The sequence below is a fragment of the Rhamphochromis sp. 'chilingali' genome (genome assembly GCF_963969265.1).
Source record: "Rhamphochromis sp. 'chilingali' genome assembly, chromosome: 2".
In the NCBI taxonomy this organism is placed as follows: Eukaryota; Metazoa; Chordata; class Actinopteri; order Cichliformes; family Cichlidae; genus Rhamphochromis; species Rhamphochromis sp. 'chilingali'.
In genome coordinates, this window is record NC_137930.1 from 5,285,399 (window position 1) to 5,306,485 (window position 21,087).

A 21,087-nucleotide genomic window follows, 5' to 3' on the forward strand; every position below is an offset into this window, starting at 1 on the left:
GTCATTTTTATTTTCGTAATTTAGCTTTTCACAAGGCCGATTATCTTTTATAAATGTATTTAATAACCAACTCCTAAATTACAACTTCAATAACGACACAAATACCAAAAAAGAAAATATCAACGACGCAAAGCGTCACGTGACTCCGCCTACGTGACGTCACGTGGCAAGATGGCGGCTTCCTTTGGAGAAACGCTGCTGCTGTGATCGTGTTTACTTGCCTACTTGTAGAGAATATTCAGGTGAAACCAGCCGTCATTCAACCGCAGAGGGGTCCGAGTGTCGTGGCGGAGATGAAGACCTTCTGCGGGAGAGCCAACCCGACCACCGGGGCTTTAGACTGGGTGGAGGAGAGCGAGGAGTACGACTACCACCAGGAGATAGCCAGGTATGCTCAGGGCGTCCAGTGACCACAGATGTGGTTTACAGATGTCTTGCGTACCCTGAAAACAAAGATCCTTAGAAACACTGAAGATATTCGCCACTCTGTGATCCTGTATGGAAGTTCAGTAATGCCGGCAAAAGAAATTGTAACGTTTGTCATGAAAATTCTCAACTTAAACGTGTAAAAATGCACAATAAAGATAAGAATATGAGATCTAAAAGCACAGATAATGATATGGAAACAAACTACAGATACAGTCTCACTCTACACTGCTGCTGATCAATAAAAGGTTTTGAAAAATCAACGTTAACTGAAGTGAAAAATATCATGGAAAAAATGGCCTAAAAAATGAGAATTGTAAAATAAAATTTAAAAAAATTATATGTTTGTCTTTCTAAATCCAAATGTAAACAGAACATGAACATATTTTTTTAAATTGTACATTCATTTTCTTATTTATCTTTTTCTTAACTTTCCTCTGTTTTAATTAAGCTCCTTTGACTGACTTTGTTATGGCACATGTTCTTTGTTGGTTATGTTTTCAAAAATGATGATTTTATACGTTTAAACTGCATTAGTGACTAATTTTTATCTTTTTCTTCTTTAATCAGTTTTTTAAAATTTGCAATGATCCTTCATCGGTTTATCTTTCAGGTCCTCCTATGCAGACATGCTGCACGATCACGACAGGGTAAGACCTGGAGAAAAAGTCCCTCAGAACTCTCAGAAGTGCTTTTATTATTACTAATAATAAACCCAAATAGATGGATAACACATATAACAAGTGTCGTGTTTGACAGAAGAAATAAAAGAACAACACCGCTAACATGTCTTCCACTGCAGAATAAGAAATACTATGAGGGCATCCGGGCTGCTGTAGCCAGAGTGAAGGCTCGCAGCGAGAGGGTCATCGTGCTGGACATCGGCACCGGAACTGGCCTCCTGTCGATGATGGCCATCACGGCCGGGGCTGACTTCTGTTACGCCGTGGAGGTGAACATCACTGATCGCTCTCCTTCAGCATGGATTCATTTCCCCCTTGTGGTGTTTTAATATCAGTTAATAACTTTGTGATGCTTCCCTGCAGGTTTTTAAGCCGATGGCCGAGGCGGCGCAGTGCATCGTGGAGAAGAACGGCTTCTCCGACAAAATCAAGATTATTAACAAACACTCCACAGACGTCACTGTGGGACCAGGTCAGACACGGCAGTACTGCATCAGGCTGTGTGTTAATGAATCTCAACTTCACAGCTCACCCTAAATCAATTAAATCTTCTGTCCATATATTAACTTACTAACATCACTCTTTTCTCCCAAACTGTAACGATTCACTCCAAGCACAAAACCAAACAAGCAGAGGACATTTAAAAAAACAGCATTCATTACTTACACAGCAGTGCATCTGTTTTCATAACCAGAACCCTGTTTTCCAGATGGAGACATGCAGGTGAAGGCCAACGTCCTGATCACAGAGCTGTTCGATACTGAGCTGATCGGTGAAGGAGCTCTGCCCAGCTACGAGCACGCCCACCAAAACCTGATGCAGGTGTGTGCTGTCACACTTTTCCTGCATTCGTCAGCAGCTTCCTCACAGCTGAAGGTTTGGACTGTTTCCGGTAGTTTTACTTTCCTTTTGCTGCCCCGCAGGAGCGCTGCGAGGCCGTCCCTCACCGGGCCACCGTCTACGCCCAGCTGGTAGAGTCGGAGCTTCTGTGGAGCTGGGCTCAGCTGCAGCCAGTTGAGGTGGAGGGGGCCAGGCTGGTCCCTCCGCCCGCAGTGGGCCGGTGTGCCGGAGCTCACGCGGTGTGTGACATCCAGCTGAGCCAGGTGTCTCCTGCCAGCTTCACCCCGCTGGGTCCCGTCTGCACCATGTTCACGTAAGAAAGGAGACACTTGCTCGTATGCATCTGCAGTTATTCACATCCCTCTCTGACTGTCATCCTTTCCTTTCAGCGTGGATTTTAGCAAACCTGTAAGCAGCGCCTTCCAGGCCCACTCCTCCCAGTTTGTGGCTCAGTCAAGCGGCCGGGCTCAGGCGGTTTTGTCCTGGTGGGACCTGGACATGGACCCCACTGGGTCCATAGTGTGCACCATGGCACCCAGCTGGACTTACCAAGAGCCAAAGATGGCCCCGGTGAGTTACTGCTCTGCTTGTGTTTAAGCAGCCAGTAGCATCAGACTACAGCAAGCTCTTTAACAGCTCAGGCAGCAGTGCCACAAATATTCTTAAATATCAGAGGGAACAACACTTCAGTGCACTCACTTTATATTCAGTGAAGATGCCAGCAAAAATCTGTGACATGATTCTTTGTGGTGTGTGCAGCATGGAGAAACAGTAGGAAAATGTGCCTGGCAGTCTTCATCTTTGCATGGATTTTGTACATAATAATGAAACTGCAGTAAAATCCACAACTGACAGGATAAAGAAGCCAGAACTGATATTTTTTAAAGCTAAAATATATGAAGGTATTTTCTTAGCTTTGCATAAACAGCTGAGGTTTGACTCACTGCGTTTAGTATGAGATAAGATAAACCTTCATTAGTCCCACACGTGGGACATTTTTTTTGGTCACGGCAAAAAGTAAGTCGATAAATCATCGGTCACTGTCGTGTCTTTCAGTGGCGCGACCACTGGATGCAGAGCGTGTACTTCCTGCCTGTGGAGAGCCAGGTGACAGAAGGAGAGGAGCTGAGCCTGATGGTCTGCCACGATGACTACAGTCTGTGGTACAGCCTGCAGCCTCGCAGGTACAGTTTGCTCAGACGCATGTATACGCTTTGAACAATTTATTTAAGAGACTTCTTGAATCTGTCTGCAGCTCAACAAGAAGACATCAGTGCGATTGTTCTCACTGAATATGAGTGAAAAGATTCATGTGAAAAGCTGCACCCTATGATTCAGCGGATGGTAGAACCACGTTTAACAGCAATAACTTGAATTATCAGACATTACTCACAAACATGTCCTCCTGGTTGGGAATTGTCACAAACTGGTCTGAATGTCGATCGTTTCAGCCAGCGGGGCTCACAGACTGAGGCTCCTCCCTCTCGGCCATGTTGCACCTGCCAGGCTCACCTGGTTTGGACTCGGCCGCGTTTCGGCGAACTTAACGACAGACGGCGTACGGAGAGCTACGTCAGCGCTCTGCGCAGCGTAAGTGGAGGCATCGAGGCCGCCTGTGTAAATTCATATATTCTCAAATACGACTGCGGTTTAACGAGCTGGGTGAACTTCAGGTGCTGAGAGAGGACAGCGTGTGTCTCAGCGTCAGTGACGGGAGTCTGCTTCCTGTGTTCGCTCACATGCTCGGAGCCAAGAAGGTACGCCGCTTTCACCTCACAGATACTGTCGCTCCGTGACATCATCAGCGTCACGCCTGTTTTCACTTCCCTGTGTTTCCTTTTCTACTCAGGTGTTCGGTTTGGAGAACTCCCAAATGTCTAAACAGGTTATTGATGAGGTAATCATTCAGATCATTCTCAGCGGTGATGCTTTGAAATGTTTCAGGCACTGTATGATTTTTATTCTTGTTTCATTTTGGTAAAAAGATGATAAAATGGTTTCATATAACCAAAACTGTGTCTTATCCTGCTTGTTACGTCCTGTATATCAACATGAAAGCATCTTTCTCTGCAGGTTTTGGAAGCCAACTCCATGAAAGGACGTGTTGAGCTGCTGGAGATCAGGCCGGAGCAGCTGACCAGTAATGATGTAGGAGGAGAACAGGTACCGTCGTCTTCCCGATGCAACCAGGAAGCATCTGAATGCAACACATTTAGACTCCTTTAGAAGGATGTACCTCAAAGCAGGATTAAAGGGTTGACAAGTTTAAAGTCTTGTGTTTTCTGTGTTGACCTGGCTAAATCACTGTGGTAACACATAACCTGGTCCAGTCCAGTCAAACTGGGAGCATCTATTAATCTGTTATGACAGAGAGGATTTTACGTCAGGAGTCCCACCCACATGAGTGCTAAGGAAACTGAAATGTGTGAGGTGATGTTGGCCTCTCCTGTGCAGATCTCCGTCCTGATGGGTGAACCGTACTTCAGCACCAGCCTCCTGCCGTGGCACTCCCTGTTCTTCTGGTACTGTCGCACCGCCCTGGCAGGTCTTCTGCGACCCGACGCCAGCATCCTGCCCCGCTCTGCCTCCCTTCACATGGTGGCTGTGGAGTTCCAGGTGAGGCCGTTATGATTGTTGTTATCATCTGTATACAGGGCGATCAAACGTTCCCAGAATGGGACCCATAAACCAAAAAATCTTCTCTTTGTGGAAATCAGCTTACACTTGTTTCTGCGATGATCCTTCAGACTTTACACTTTAACCAATCAAATAAATACTTAATCAATCTATCAGATGTTGGCTGCTTATGTGAATTCAGGTCATATTCAGTGGTTAATACTTATTAGTTTTAAGCATGAAGACTGTTCACAGATGAAGGCGCTGTTAAATGTTTCATCCAAATGGCAACAAACAAGTTGCTATTTTGTTTGTTTGTTTTTGTTTTGTTCATACCAGTGAGTGAAGGTGTTAAATACTCTGATCATTTTCTGCATCTCCATCTTTCAGTTCTACATGCTGTGAGATTCCTCTCACGTGGAGGGGAATGACTGTGATTTGAGATTCAGTTATTTTAGACGTATATCCAATTATTTAACCAAAAAAATAAACGCGTTGTTTCTGTCTTTGTCCGCCTGGTAGGATTTGTGGAGGATAAGAGCGCCGTGTGGAACCTGCGAGGGCTTCGATGTCACGCCCATGGATGAAATGGTCCAGGTAAAATGAGATGATTTCACTGGATGTTAAATGAGGTTTTGAATGAGTTATTTCTATTTTAATGGCAACACTGTAACATTTGGATCAGTAAAAAGCATTATCTTAAAAACTCATTAGAGATGATCTGTAGTCGTTTTTATTGAACTTTACCGTCAGGGTGCTCTGTGCTACTTCTATTTTGTGAGTTCTATTAGCTTTTGGGATTGAAGGTGTCAGGAATAAGACAAATACTCAAACAGAGACACCTCTAAATACTAGTTTGACCCTGAGAGAGGACTTTCATGTGCACAAGCTTGCTGAATCATTTCAAACTGCTGAACTTCAGCCTTCAAAAACTGAACAGAAAACATAATGAAAGCAAAGCAGTTAGTGACTAATGAGTGATTTGGGAGATTTCAATGCAGAATCAACAGTACAGTAAAACATTGTGTCATCTGCATATAAATGTACATACCAATTTGTGACGATGAAATAATGTAATAAAAATATATTACAAAAAGAAGTGGATCTACAAATGAGCCGTGTGAAACACCTTTAATTAATTTTTGGTATAAATTCGAAGCTCATCGACTCCTGCTGATCACAACTGTAACTATCTGTGTCCAAATAAATCCTTATGTCCCCTCAGCGCTCTCTGGATTTCCGCGAGTCCCGTGAGGCGGAGCCACACCCCCTGTGGGAGTATCCTTGTCGGGCTCTCACCCAGTCCACCGCCACCATGACCTTTGACTTCACACAGTGCCTCCCTCAGCAGCCAATCAGCAGCCAGGGCTTGCTGTCTTTCATTAGGTACAGTTACTTTAATCAGTGCCAGAACTAATTTGAGACATACATGTCAGTCTAATATGTCAGTTTTCTATCATTGTGGCTGTTGTGTTATTTGTCTTTTGTTTTCTGTAGTTTGTTTTGTCTCTTCTCTTTCTCCTGAGTCCCAAATGGTTGAAGCAGCAACTCCCTGAGCCTGGTTCTTCCTGTCAAAAGGGAGTTTTTCCTTCCCACCATCCAAATACTTGCTCGCGGGGGACGTCTGATTTTCGGGGTTTTCTCTCACCCCGTAGAGCTCCTTTTATTGTTGTGTTTTGATGCTGTTAAAATACTACTGTGAGGTTTGACGTTCATCTTCTGCTTCATAGAGTTGAGTCAGTAGCATATTTTCTATGTTAAACATGCTTTTCAGGGAAGGTCGTTGCCATGGTGTTGCATTGTGGATGGAGTACCACCTGACAGATGACATCACTGTCAGCGCAGGTCTCAACGGACCAATCAATGAGCAGGTATCTGCCTCAGTTTAGAGCTTCATTTCGTTACTAAATGACTCTTTCTTTAGGCAAGGCAAGTTTATTTGTATAGCACAATTCAACAACAAGGTGATTCAAAGTGCTTTACAGAGACATTAGAAACAAAAACAAATAAAAAGCACGATTTAAAATTGATTAAAACAAGCAAACAAACTGACTCTGGGAACTGATAAAAGACCGGATCCAGATGACCTGAGGGATCTGGATGGTTCATACTGGGTCAGGAGGTCATTGATGTATTTTGGTCCTAAACCATTCAGAGCTTTATAGACCAGCATCAGAACTTTAAAGTCTATCCTCTGACGGACAGGCAGCCAGTGTAAAGACCTCAGAGCTGGACTGATGTGGTCCACTTTTTTGGTCTTAGTGAGGACTCGAGCAGCAGAGTTCTGAATGAGCTAACACTTAATTGCTAACACAGTGTTGAAAGAGCCGCCACCACAGGGTGAGAGGAGAGGTACACCCTGGACAGGCTGCAGGACTAACACAGAGAGACAAACAACCATTTACACTCACGTTCATACTTATGGTTAATTTAGAATCACCACTAACTGCATGTCTTTGGGCTGTGGGAGGAACCACAGGGAGAACCTCTTATCCAGGCATTCGCCAGCACTACCAACAGATGTGTAGTTGTTATACAATTTTAGTCTTCTTTTGTAGTTGCAGCAGTTTAGAAGGAGACCGGGTGTCTGCACCCTCTTAACCCTCATCGGCTGCTTGTCAGTACTCCTGGTTGTTTCTAATGTCAACAGATTTTACCTGCTATTATTTGGTAGGGCTGTTTTGTTTCAATGAGAAGAACAGTGATTATGAGTGCATATACAATACTGTAAATGAAAAACAATTAAAGCAAAATAAGTTTAAAGAATCACTAAAGATTACTAAAAGTGGTCCTCGGTGGAGCGTTTCACTGGGAGTGTGAAGTTTGGGGACACAGTGGACTTGTTGGGTTTTACAGCAGATGTTTCTCCTGCAGGGCGACTGCGAGTGGAGTCGACACAGGAAGCAGGGAGTGTACTTCTTCGGGTCGCCGTGGGAGATCTCAGGTGACGGCAGGGCCGCGGTGTCCTACAGCTTCACCTTTGAACCCAGTTTAGGAGACATTAGGATGGACTTCAGTGTCACATCTCAGTGACGTCGAGCAATCACCGACTGAACAGCTCACTTTTTGCCAAACCTGACATTTAACATGTTTTGTTCTGACTGAATCTCCATGAATAACCATAATTCAGAGTGTGGAACATGAGAAGCTTAGTGAGGATGTCACCAGTTCTATTTTTTACTTTCTGAGATGATACCGCTGCGGGATATTTTGTATCAGCTGGACATTAAAAGTCTGTTTGAAGTCGTTTTTTTAATTCTCATTACAATAAAGGTTTGTACACAAAAACTTAGAAGAGATGTAGCAGCTGTAAGTCAGCAGGTTACAGTCTAGTAAAGCCAAATGTTGTTTTGAGAGACTATTTATTTGATATTCAGGAAATTGTTTATAAAGTTGTTTTTTTAAATTGGCGTCAAGAGTTTTTGTGAAAGAAGTCATATTCTAAAACGAGTGTTTAAAGCTGCTGTTAAAGCAAGGGATTACATTTAGATCCTGGGCCACCTGCAGTCACAATACCAATAACCATTTCTTAAGTATTTAGTCACATGCAGTGAAATAAATGGGATATGTTTGAACATTGTAAGGCTGGTTTTAGTTTATTGCAATGAAACAAAGAGAGGCAACAACACTTCTTTGCCTTCCACATACATACAGACCCTTCATTTGAACGGTTTAAATGCGGTTTGGTTTCGATGTCAGCGTTCGTAAATCTTAAACAGCAATACGTTTCCACTCGGTTCTTCAGCTGTTAGCGATCAGGTGTAAATGGAAGTTAAATTCAAGGAATAAAGAAAGCATGTCAGCTTTTCAGAATGACCTAGAAAGCCTTCAGGTGAAGGCGCTCTCACTATAGACTTTGTAGTCAATGATGAATCATTTCTATTGAAGCTGCAATGATGGAAACTGCAATCCAGCTGACAGATTGAAAAAAACATTTCTGTATGGTGTAATTGCACTGATCATCTTGAGAGTTTACTTTATGTTTTAAATCTCATCACAGCAGGACTCAAACATTCTCAGTGCATATTTACTCCCGTGTGGATTATACACAAAATGGATCAGCGAGGTGCCTCACTGATCCTCGGGGTTTAATCAGAGGGAATCGTGTCTACAGGGTTGGAAAAGAGAGGAATGTCATGTGTTGAGGTTTGAGCAGTGCGCGTTGCTGAAGTTGTGTTTCAAGCATCCGTCAGTGTTTTGTTGTCCAGAACGATTTTCTCTCCCGGCTTGAACGCCGGCATCCCCGTGTACGGGCAGCTGGCACATCGGAAAGCATCGCCAAGGTAACACTGCCACAAACAGAACAAAGATAATTATTATTTCTTTATTAGAACCAGAGGAGGGATGAGGAACCAATGCAGGCTTTTGAAAGTATACACTCACACTTCCACAGGCTGATTTTGGCAGGTCAGTCTTCTGTTTTCCTTTACTCTCCTGCTCCAGTTCTTCAGCTAGCCCACACGTGCTACACAAAGATACAGTACAGCATCACGTCACATGATGTCCTTCATGCTCATGCAAAAGTTTCAGATCGCCGCAAACTTCAGATTGCTCATAACACTGGATCTGTATGCTGTCAGTGAGAGCAGACGTCCTTAATGCGGACATCTCAAACATAAATTTTATAAGTCATGAAGCTGAAAATGAGCATGAGCCCAAAGGTTGTGCATGGGTAAATCGTGTAATATCTGGTTAAAAGTGCACTGACATTTCTGAAAGCTCGGATCTTGGTCTTAAATCTCTCCAAAATATGTGAGATTTAAACAAAACCTCACCAGCTCTTGCAGGCTTTCTTCTTCTTGTCGGCTCCTTCTCCACAGGCCGGAGCTTTAAGAGAAGCTGGATCAGGTTTTTTCAAGTCATCTTCATCCAGCAGAGCATCCGAGTCCATCAGATCCTACACAGAACATAAACACGACGGACAAGAAAAACATCAGTGTGTCATTTATGTGTTGCATTACTCCAGGTTTGAGAAACTGCAGAAAAATCAGCAATTCCCCACAAACTACATCGTGCTGAAATACATATATTTTTCTTTAAAAGAGGATTTCAGTCTGCCTAATAAACGGTCACGTGTGCGTGGTTCAGCGCTTCAGTCGGTGTACAAACTCACCACATCATCGTCGTTCATGTCGTTGGCTGACAGCGTCCACATTTTCACCGTGTTGGGATCCAGAGCAGGTTTCTCTGCTGAAATCACACATTTTAACCAACATTAGCTTCACAGCACAGACAGTCTGAGGAGCTCACAGACTCACTCGTCACTTATAATGATGCAAATGCAGCATTGTTAAAAAAAAAAATTAAAATAAAATGTTACTGTAGTGAGGACGACAGACAGCCCGAATAGGAAATGAAGTTTCGTCCTCCAAGTGGAAATTACATTATTCATAAAAATTAAAAATAAAAAAGAAGCGATCGCAGACAAACTGGATTATTGTGTCTGTATAAAGAGTCGAGAAAGTCACTCGTCTTCTGTTGATAGTCTTTAAAACGTGAAAACGTTTGGTTTTTTTTTTCCAAATTGGTCAGCAGATTCCTAACTTGATTGTTCTTGACTTCATAGTGGTACTTCTTGTTTCTTCAGTTGGATTTTCTTTCATTTTAAACTGAGCAGAACTCAGTTTATTAACATAAAGTATTCCTAATGCCCAGACAGTAACTTCTCCTTTGTTAGAGCCATAAACAAAGCCATAAATCTGTAATCTGTAAAATTACAGATTTATGTCCCTATCATCATCAACTCAAACCTCTCTACAAACTAAAGGGAATCTGGCATCTGTAGCCTATTATATTAGATCATAGTTGACAGAGACGGTGAGCTGTGGATTCAGAGACAACAGGAGAAAGAACAAAGCGTACTTATGAAGCCTACCTGGCTTGGCTGTCTTTTTCCCAAACGACAGTTTGATCTGGCTCGATGACCCCACCTCAAAGTCGGGTTTGGAGGCAGATACGCGGACTCGAGACAGGGAGTCTCCTTGGTAACCAGAGGCTGCCCTGAGGGAGCTCAGCGCTTCAGGACTGAGCTCTGCTTTGCTGATCTGAATGACGAGACAGCAAACTGATATAAGCATGGCACAAAATCAGGGGCTGGATCCAGCCTTGTGAATACGCCCAGCTGGGAGCATTTTTTTTTCCCCACCCGTGACGTGAAGACCCACAGAAATAACGTGTAGCAGCTAAATTCGCTGCTTAACTGATGGACCCACAGTGAACTGAGGATTCCTCCATGTTCATACTAACACTCTGGGATGTGCAGCACACTCAGAGCAGCAGTTATACTGTGCCCTCCCTTATTAGTCAGCACTGGTTAAGGTAGGATGTGGCGTCATGTTGGTGTAGCACTTTCCCTGTCCCTATTACACCTGTCCCTATTACACCTGTCCCTATTACACCTGTCCCTATTACACCGTTATTGGGCTGGGAAGAAAGTGGCAGTGTAGCGTTTTGCCCAAAGTTCACGTTTTTTTAATCTCAGCAAATTTAAAAAAAATTAAATAAAACTAAAAAGGTATGCAGGTTTTAGGGAAAACCCTTGTGACATGTGCAGAGGAGGGATGGTGGATATATTGGACAAAGGATGTTGAATATGGACATGACAGAGGAGGATGGCAGGGATAGGATGCGATGGAGGCAGATGATGCTCCGTGTGAATGAGGAAGCAAAAATGACCATCAGGTCAAACTATTAACAATAATTAGACCTCCTCAGTAAGGGGATTCTCAGAAGCCAGCAACTGAAAGACCCATACCAACTTCTTTCTTCCAATCATGTTCCTCACTGTTCAAGCAGCTGGAGACTCAAAATCTGTTTACAGAGACAAGCTTCCAGGAATTTAAACCCAAAACTAACTTCACAACATGTCAACCGGTGCCTCAAGTGCTCCGATCAGCTGGTCTAAGTGGAATAATGTCCTGAATATGCATGTTGCTGGAGTACACAGTTGCAGATGTTGGGGAAAACATCCCTCTACTCCACAGTGTGAACTAGGGCTGTGCGATATGACCAAAATCTCATATCCCGATATAAGACATCTATCATCCCGATAACGATATAAATCACAACATTTAAAATTTTCTGTAAATTCCATGAATCTCGGGCAGCTCGACTTGCATGAAGTGTTTTCAGCTGGGCGTTGTGTACCTGGAGTTATGACTTTTAGCCAGTGCATGAAACGATACATTTTTAGACATAAGTTGTAACGGCCGCCGTTTTCTTTGTGAATATTTATTACACGGCGTGCTGCGGGGAAAAGCCTGTTCTAACGTTTGACTCCAAGGTTTATTTTTTAGCACCTGACGGCTCTTTTTTTGCTTCTCATCCGTAAATACTGCATACTCTTTCACAGGATTTTGTTTATTTTGAAAAGCCTCAACAGGATCTTGAGCTTTATTGTGAAAGGTTAATATGCAAAACAAACAAGCAGACGGCGGAGCCACGCCATTGTTTTACCATCGTGGTTGCTAACAGCAACGCGTAAAAACAGTCGCTTGTCCATCCGTAGTGTGGTCATATTAAATATAAAAGAAAGAGAAATTTAACAAATTAATATAGCCACTACAGTGACCATCAAACGATGAAAAAAATATTGCCGTAAACATTTTATTTTGCCACACTGCGAAACAAACGATAGCGTAAAATGAAACGACAGACGTTTTTATATCGTCATCCGATATATATCGTTATATCGAACAGCCCTAGTGTGAACTACTCACCTCTGTTACTGACATAAAGCCGGACAGCTTCAGAGCCGACACCAGCTTCTCAGCTGTCCTCACACTTTGTCCTTCTGATTCTGTAACACAGATATACTCAGCACATTAAAACACATCGACACCGAGGATAAATACACCTAAACTGCTGTCGATAATGCGTTTCCACTGTAACAGTGCACACTTAGGCCACTCTTGTATCACGTGTCAAACAACAGTGTCCTTCACTCTCATTCAAAGTCACGTCAGTCATGCTGCTGAAGTGAGATAAACTTGATACCTGACACTTTGCATTGCCAGTGGTTACTATTTCACCTGTCATCCTTACCAGTCACCTGCCGGGACCGAGTAGCAGGCTCCAGAGAGCGGTCAGAGTAATGGTTTGTTGTTAATGTTGATCAATGGTCATGAGAATTTGCATAATTAAGATTAAGGAACTGACCTCCCAGCCCACTGTTCCTTCAGTGGGCTGGTTTCAGTCATTATGCAAATGTACTGTTTATAAGATTGGGGAAACCTGCAGTCAGCTGAGAGTGAAGAAGTCACTTGGATGAGTGATGAAACATTTCTCCCACAAAACACTACGTCCAGATGAACAGAATCAACTTTTGGAGAGGTTAGAGTAATGCTGGAGCTCCTTAAAATGCCCCAGTTCCAGGGGCACAGGAACCTTTTCACAGCTCTTATGACTGCAGGAATTAGGTACTAGAAGATTTCTTGGAACCCTGTTTTTTGGGGTCTCTTAGCTCCTACTTCAGGAGGTGTTTAACCTTTTAATAACTGAACAGTGATTGGTTCAGATGTGAAAAAAATGCTATTGCAGGCCAAGCATATTTTTTAAAAATCCATGAAAGTAAAAAAACAAAAAAAACAATGACAAAATGAATAACAGTGAAGTCCCAGTGTTATTAGGATTAAATGTAACAGGTCAAAAGGATTCCATGCTGGCTCAACAAAGGGCACCATCCCTCAGGAGGAGCTGCTAAGTGGGACATCTGGAGTATCTTTTTTATCTTCCAGCAGCAAATGGATGAATGGACTACTGTCTCTTACCTGTAACTGGTTCATCAAGGACCAGCTGCCCTCCAGGTTTGAGCACTCTGGCTATCTCTGCTAGAGTCTCTGAAGTGTGGATGGAGGAGCTGTCAGCCAGAAGGCAAGAGAGCACCCAGTTGAAGGTGGAGGCCGCGTGAGAGGCTGAGGAGAGGACAGGAGGAGACAATTAATGTGAAATACGCTATGTTCTGAACTGCAAACTAAAGTATTTCACAATGGAGCAGGGGTTCAAAGTGAGACGTAGGAGGTGGGTTAACCATAAGACCCAGTGTGCAGGTGCACTGGAAGAAAATGGATATTCTTTGTGAATTCGAGTTTCCTTTGTCTTAAAGTTCTATCGATTCAGAAATATTCATTTGCAAGTTTCATCAATAACCTCTTACAGGCAGATCTGTGTTCACCAGGTACATGAAGTGCATTTTAAATTCCCGCCACCTCAGAAAGCACCTCTCTTTAACAGCTGTTCTCCCGAGTAGTTAAGTAGCAGTTACGATAAGTACTGTAATTGTGACTATTTTTAGACATTTGCACACATGAACTCATGACAGAGATGCAGGGGAATTTAACGCGTGTTGATTGTGGTGATGATGACAGTCTACAGCTGCTGTTTCAGCAGTTTTCCTTAAGAGGTTAAGTCAGAGCATGTGTTAAAAAGAAATTATCAGGTGAACTTACACAGCAGCAGCCTGTCCATGTTCTCCACCGCCACTCTACCATCCGGACCGACGACCGCTCCCAGCTCCTCTGCGTACTGCTTCAGGGCCGTAGGTGTTGAAGGCTGAGCCCACACCAGCACCACTTTGTCTCCTGCTCTGATGCCAAGGTCTGCCATGATTCCCTGGAGGAAGTGAACTCAAGTTTTTATACCTGAAAGTGCAGCATCAAAGTTTGTGTGTTTAAAGGTGTAGGTAATGACTACTGAAGCATTCCATCCTTTTGCTGCTGTGGCCTCCACCATGACAACATAAATCCCACATGTACTTGCACAAAAACAAAAAAGTAAATTTTGTTGTTCTGGGAAAATCAACAGCAAGTGAACTCTTTCTTCCTGCTATCGTGTAGACTCTCTGACTCTGTAAACAGCAGCTGGGTCAAAGCTAAGCTGTTCATTAGAAACAAGCAGCAGTGGAAAAAATAATGAAAAGAAACTGCAGTTTTGGTGTCTGTGGAGGTTGTAAAATTTCAACCCAAGGTCTGTAACTTGATGAATCAGCCAGGCTGCAAGAAAGGCCAAACTGGCATGTCTGTAACATTAAGACACAACAGATTCATCCAGTGCTCAACTCCACTCCCACTTACAGAGTCTTGATTCTGTATTCTGCAGAAGCCTCTTTGGCAGCTGTTAAAGCTTCAAGTCTTTTGGAACATGGCTCCACTGGATTACAGTGGGGAAAAAAAGTATTTAGTCAGCCACCGATTGCGCAAGTTCCCCCCCCCCAAAATGATGACAGAGGTCAGTAATTTGCACCAGAGGTACACTTCAACTGTGAGAGACAGAATGTGAAGAAAAAATCCATGAATTCACATGGTAGGATTTGTAAAGAATTTATTCGTAAATCAGGGTGGAAAATAAGTATTTGGTCAATAACAAAAATACAACTCAATACTTTGTAACATAACCTTTGTTGGCAATAACAGAGGTCAAACGTTTACTATAGGTCTTTACCAGGTTTGCACACACAGTAGCTGGTATTTTGGCCCATTCCTCCATGCAGATCTTCTCGAGAGCAGTGATGTTTTGGGGCTGTCGCCGAGCAACACGGACTTTCAACTCCCGCCACAGATTTTCTATGGGGTTGAGGTCTGGAGACTGGCTAGGCCACTCCAGGACTTTCAAATGCTTCTTACGGAGCCACTCCTTTGTTGCCCGGGCGGTGTGTTTTGGATCATTGTCATGTTGGAAGACCCAGCCTCGTTTCATCTTCAAAGTTCTCACTGATGGAAGGAGGTTTTGGCTCAAAATCTCACGATACATGGCCCCATTCATTCTGTCCTTAACACGGATCAGTCGTCCTGTCCCCTTGGCAGAAAAACAGCCCCATAGCATGATGTTTCCACCCCCATGCTTCACAGTAGGTATGGTGTTCTTGGGATGCAACTCAGTATTCTTCTTCCTCCAAACACGACGAGTTGAGTTTATACCAAAAAGTTCTACTTTGGTTTCATCTGACCACATGACATTCTCCCAATCCTCTGCTGTATCATCCATGTGCTCTCTGGCAAACTTCAGACGGGCCTGGACATGCACTGGCTTCAGCAGCGGAACACGTCTGGCACTGCGGGATTTGATTCCCTGCCGTTGTAGTGTGTTACTGACAGTGTTGGGACTAACGCGTTATTAAGTAACGCGTTACAGTAACTACGTTATTATTGTGGTAACGAGCACGGTAACTAGTTATTATGCCAAAATCAGGAACGCGTTAGCCGTTACTGGGATTTAGATAGGGTCGTTACTCGTTACTTCGTGTGGTGGCTATCGCGGAGCTTCCACAGATTCAGTAACATTAGCAAGTGGTGGAGGCCAGCAGGTGGATGAAGGAAAAGAGACCCGAGGCGGCCGCCGGTCCAAGTGTGAACTGAACTTCAGGTAAGAAGTTATGACCTGCAGTCTCTCTGGGTCAGATATAAACCAAGTTTAGGTGGAGTTTATTTTCGTTATTCTGACTTTTTCCTTACTGCGTGCTAGCTAGCATGACGGAGTTTCTATACAGCTGGGTGGGTGCTATGAAGTTAATGATGTTTAACTTTATTTTGTTCATAAGTTATTAGAGTTGCCAACCGTCCCGTCTGGTATTCAGAGAAAATATTACGCGTTTCTTATTGAGGTGAAAAGGAACAGTTTGTCCCGTAATTCAGCTACAATGAAAAAGGCACAAAGCTGGAATTATTCTGTGTCTTTGCTGCACAGCTGCCTCTTCTTCTTACATTCTCCCCCCTCCCTCTCCTGTTTCTACTTCAATCATGAAAACTGATCAATGATCAGCTGATCGGCTCTCTTGTTTGTTTATCCCACTTTGCGCCGAAAGAGGAAACCAGCGGATGTCGCGCTAAACAACAGCAGCACGTTTAAGCTTGATCAGCTGTTGTTAGAATTTATTTAATATTAATTTCTAGTATCAGCTGATGTTTGCTGGAGCCACAGCTGTAAAGCTGCTGGTCATGATATGGTTTGGTTATCTGGTGAGAGGGAAACATGAAGATGAAACCAGGAGATGTCCTTACTGGATCATCAGAGCTGTGATGGAGAAACAGGTTTACCTTTTAGGTGACATGAATGAGTTGAAGGGAAGTTATGAACTGTTTCTGAGAGGCAAATAACACCAGGATCCTTTTTTAGGTACAGTGGGGCAAAAAAGTATTTAGTCAGCCACCGATTGTGCAAGTTCCCCCCCAAAATGATGACAGAGGTCAGTAATTTGCACCAGAGGTACACGTCAACTGTGAGAGACAGAATGTGAAGAAAAAAATCCATGAATTCACATGGTAGGATTTGTAAAGAATTTATTCGTAAATCAGGGTGGCAAATAAGTATTTGGTCAATAACAAAAATACAACTCAATACTTTGTAACATAACCTTTGTTGGCAATAACAGAGGTCAAACGTTTACTATAGGTCTTTACCAGGTTTGCACACACAGTAGCTGGTATTTTGGCCCATTCCTCCATGCAGATCTTCTCGAGAGCAGTGATGTTTTGGGGCTGTTGCCGAGCAACACGGACTTTCAACTCCCGCCACAGATTTTCTATGGGGTTGAGGTCTGGAGACTGGCTAGGCCACTCCAGGACTTTCAAATGCTTCTTACGGAGCCACTCCTTTGTTGCCCGGGCGGTGTGTTTTGGATCATTATCATGTTGGAAGACCCAGCCTCGTTTCATCTTCAAAGTTCTCACTGATGGAAGGAGGTTTTGGCTCAAAATCTCACGATACATGGCCCCATTCATTCTGTCCTTAACACGGATCAGTCGTCCTGTCCCCTTGGCAGAAAAACAGCCCCATAGCATGATGTTTCCACCCCCATGCTTCACAGTAGGTATGGTGTTCTTGGGATGCAACTCAGTATTCTTCTTCCTCCAAACACGACGAGTTGAGTTTATACCAAAAAGTTCTACTTTGGTTTCATCTGACCACATGACATTCTCCCAATCCTCTGCTGTATCATCCATGTGCTCTCTGGCAAACTTCAGACGGGCCTGGACATGCACTGGCTTCAGCAGCGGAACACGTCTGGCACTGCGGGATTTGATTCCCTGCCGTTGTAGTGTGTTACTGATGGTGACCTTTGTTACTTTGGTCCCAGCTCTCTGCAGGTCATTCACCAGGTCCCCCCGTGTGATTCTGGGATCTTTGCTCACCGTTCTCATGATCATTTTGACCCCACGGGATGAGATCTTGCGTGGAGCCCCAGATCGTGGGAGATTATCAGTGGTCTTGTATGTCTTCCATTTTCTGATGATTGCTCCCAGTTGATTTTTTCACACCAAGCTGCTTGCCTATTGTAGATTCACTCTTCCCAGTCTGGTGCAGGTCTACAATACTTTTCCTGGTGTCCTTCGAGAGCACTTTGGTCTTGGCCATGGCGGAGTTTGGAGTCTGACTGTTTGAGGCTGTGGACAGGTGTCTTTTATACAGATGATGAGTTCAAACAGGTGCCATTCATACAGGTAACGAGTGGGGGACAGAAAAGCGTCTTACAGAAGACGTTACAGGTCTGTGAGAGCCAGAGATTTTCCATGTTTGAGGTGACCAAATACTTATTTGCCACCCTGATTTACGGATAAATTCTTTACAAATCCTACCATGTGAATTCATGGATTTTTTTTTCACATTCTGTCTCTCACAGTTGAAGTGTACCTCTGGTGCAAATTACTGACCTCTGTCATCATTTTAAGTGGGGGAACTTGCACAATCGGTGGCTGACTAAATACTTTTTTGCCCCACTGTAGCTGACAGCTGGTAACTGTGCAGGTGCGGATCTAGCAAAGTTTTGCCAGGGGGCCAGGTAGGGCATTAACAGGGAGAGGGGGGCACAAAGAAATACTTTTCTTTCTTATTCTCATTTAAAATGTCTAGCTTTTAAAAAATAATTATCTGAATCTTACAACAAACGATTGATAGATTGATGCATATATACCATCAGAACAGTGTACATCACTGTCACAACAGTGTTTATTTTCATTCAAAGGCTTTATGATTTTTCCTATAATGGTGGGCCGGTCTCTAGTCAAAATGCCCGGGCCAATTTTCTGTCCCAGTCCAGCCCTGTATGCAGCTCATCTGCAGTCTGGTGTTGCCTACATCTTCCTATTCAGAAGGCAGAATTTCCGAGTTCTGAGTACAATCAAAGCACCACAACTGCAGTTTTTGTGTTGGATGTAAAAGGCGCACATGACGCCGTGACGTAGGCTAGAATCATGGCAGTAGTCAATGACGGTCCAGGCGTGGGACTTGTTTTGTGGAAATATGCACATTATCTTTTCCTTTCTATTGGTAGGTGGCACAGTGCACTTGTGGCAAGTAAGCAAGCTAGAAGACTGGCAAAGTTATGGAAGCAACACATTAACAAGAGAATTCTGAGTAAAACCAAAGTTACTTTCCCTAGTAACTAGTTACTTTGAAAGTAACGAGTAACTTGAAGTAACTGAGTTACTTTTGAGAGAACTAACTAGTAATGTAACTAAGTTACTATTTTAAAGTAACTTACCCAACACTGGTTACTGATGGTGACCTTTGTTACTTTGGTCCCAGCTCTCTGCAGGTCATTCACCAGGTCCCCCCGTGTGGTTCTGGGATCTTTGCTCACCGTTCTCATGATCATTTTGACCCCACGGGATGAGATCTTGCGTGGAGCCCCAGATCGTGGGAGATTATCAGTGGTCTTGTATGTCTTCCATTTTCTGATGATTGCTCCCACAGTTGATTTTTTCACACCAAGCTGCTTGCATATTGTAGATTCACTCTTCCCAGTCTGGTGCAGGTCTACAATACTTTTCCTGGTGTCCTTCGAGAGCTCTTTGGTCTTGGCCATGGCGGAGTTTGGAGTCTGACTGTTTGAGGCTGTGGACAGGTGTCTTTTATACAGATGATGAGTTCAAACAGGTGCCATTCATACAGGTAACGAGTGGGGGACAGAAAAGCGTCTTACAGAAGACGTTACAGGTCTGTGAGAGCCAGAGATTTTCCATGTTTGAGGTGACCAAATACTTATTTGCCACCCTGATTTACGGATAAATTCTTTACAAATCCTACCATGTGAATTCATGGATTTTTTTTCCACATTCTGTCTCTCACAGTTGAAGTGTACCTCTGGTGCAAATTACTGACCTCTGTCATCATTTTAAGTGGGGGAACTTGCACAATCGGTGGCTGACTAAATACTTTTTTGCCCCACTGTATGTGGGAATAGTTTTAAACTGCCATCTCTGTCTTTCCACATGTTCTGTGAGCTTTAAAGGTGTATTTACCAAAAGCACAGGTACCTCATATTGTGTTCAAGCACTCATACATGACACACCATCCTCTCAGACATGTAATTACTCAGCGGTAGATGATGTTGAGGAAGCTTTAGGGGATCTGTCCTGGGCCGCATACCTGCACTGTGAAACATGTCTGAAATTTTTTGTATTGACTGTAACGTTTATTTTATTCATATCCTACAAAACATTTGAAGAACAGAAGCTGACCCAAAGTGCTTCAAAGATGGGCACAATATCATTCGAGATTTCCTAAAAACACAGTATCAATATACATGAAAGGCATGTTTTCTCACATTAACTAATTATTAGTTAAAGTAAAAATCACAGTAAAAATCAAATCAAAGGGGTATTTATACAAGTGTGAATCTTAATGTAAAGCTATTCTAATATAAACGTGGAAGTGCAAATGAGTGTAATAAAAAGCCTTTAAGATCCAATCAGAGCCAAATTACAAAATGTTATTCTAATGTTATCGTACAAAGGTCTAGAAGGTTCCCTGTCGCTCTGTAAGTGACAGTGAAGAGATGTGTTTAAAGTCTGCAAAACAGAAAAAACCGCTTACGTGACATACCAATAATTAGAGGTTTGTTCTTGACTCCGGTGTTTCAGGAGCTCCGAGGAGCAAACAACGTGACGCAGCACCGGCAGAGGCTCGTAATCAGCTCCTAACGACGGCGTGAACACCAAGCAGCTCCCGCTACACGGCTACCCGCAGTATCAAAGGCTTAACGTTTGTCTACTGCTCTCCTAAAAGGCCTCTGGTGGCAGAATTAACTAAAGAAACAAAACGTAAACCGAGCCTACACGAAGACTTGCCTGCTGTCCTGATGGCGGTTAAACTCAGCTACAGTTACGTCAGAGCGTGTTTCCGGTTCCTATTTTCAAAGTAAAGTATTTGAGCCTGGCCCACGGGCCCACAGGCTGTGTGAAGGTTCTTCATACATTATGTATACTTGACTTAATATAAATTAATTTAGACGCAATAGGTTTATGCTTACCTAATACAGGATAATCCAAAATATATTTTTCAAACCTTTTCATGGAAAAGTTTTTAACTATTAAATTTATTAAAATTACTTCTTTTTTTTTGCACAATTCGATGGTCTTAGTTTTATTGTAATTTACAGGCGTGATTGAGTTTAAATGTATAAACACTGAAAAAGAGTGTTCGCGTTTGGGAAATTAAATGCTCTAGCTACAAGTTTATGATTACTGGGACACAGACGTGAAAAACGCACACACACCAGAGGTGTGGACTCGAGTCACATGACTTGGAC

General features: G+C 43.2%; 2 protein-coding genes across 4 annotated transcripts; one reads left to right on the forward strand and one right to left on the reverse strand.

Annotated features, from left to right (window-relative positions):
* The first annotated feature begins 140 nt into the window (after positions 1-140).
* Positions 141-8,140, forward strand: prmt7 (protein arginine methyltransferase 7). Its single transcript, XM_080906710.1, has 17 exons — positions 141-388; positions 1,040-1,076; positions 1,229-1,378; positions 1,473-1,581; positions 1,819-1,931; positions 2,033-2,262; positions 2,339-2,519; positions 3,006-3,133; positions 3,401-3,539; positions 3,623-3,706; positions 3,799-3,846; positions 4,023-4,112; positions 4,404-4,565; positions 5,088-5,162; positions 5,791-5,951; positions 6,340-6,436; positions 7,440-8,140. The coding sequence occupies exons 1-17, from the start codon at positions 294-296 to the stop codon at positions 7,596-7,598; spliced, it is 2,058 nt and encodes a 685-aa protein (XP_080762836.1). The 5' UTR covers positions 141-293; the 3' UTR covers positions 7,599-8,140.
* Positions 8,141-8,606: 466 nt separating this feature from the next.
* On the reverse strand, positions 8,607-20,669 carry ciapin1 (cytokine induced apoptosis inhibitor 1). 3 transcript variants are annotated; one of them, XM_080906723.1, is made up of 10 exons: positions 20,382-20,669; positions 19,039-19,391; positions 14,012-14,174; positions 13,334-13,477; positions 12,284-12,363; positions 10,441-10,609; positions 9,679-9,755; positions 9,341-9,462; positions 8,949-9,030; positions 8,607-8,854 (listed from the first exon to the last, which is right to left on the reverse strand). In XM_080906723.1, exons 2-10 carry the CDS (start codon positions 19,360-19,362, stop codon positions 8,744-8,746), a joined length of 1,272 nt encoding a protein of 423 aa, XP_080762849.1. In that variant the 5' UTR covers positions 19,363-19,391; positions 20,382-20,669; the 3' UTR covers positions 8,607-8,743. The 3 variants fall into 3 exon arrangements, with proteins under 3 accessions (XP_080762849.1, XP_080762851.1, XP_080762850.1); XM_080906725.1 differs by lacking the exon at positions 19,039-19,391 and having other exon boundaries at positions 14,012-14,203; XM_080906724.1 differs by lacking the exon at positions 19,039-19,391 and having other exon boundaries at positions 20,382-20,668.
* Positions 20,670-21,087: the final 418 nt, after the last annotated feature.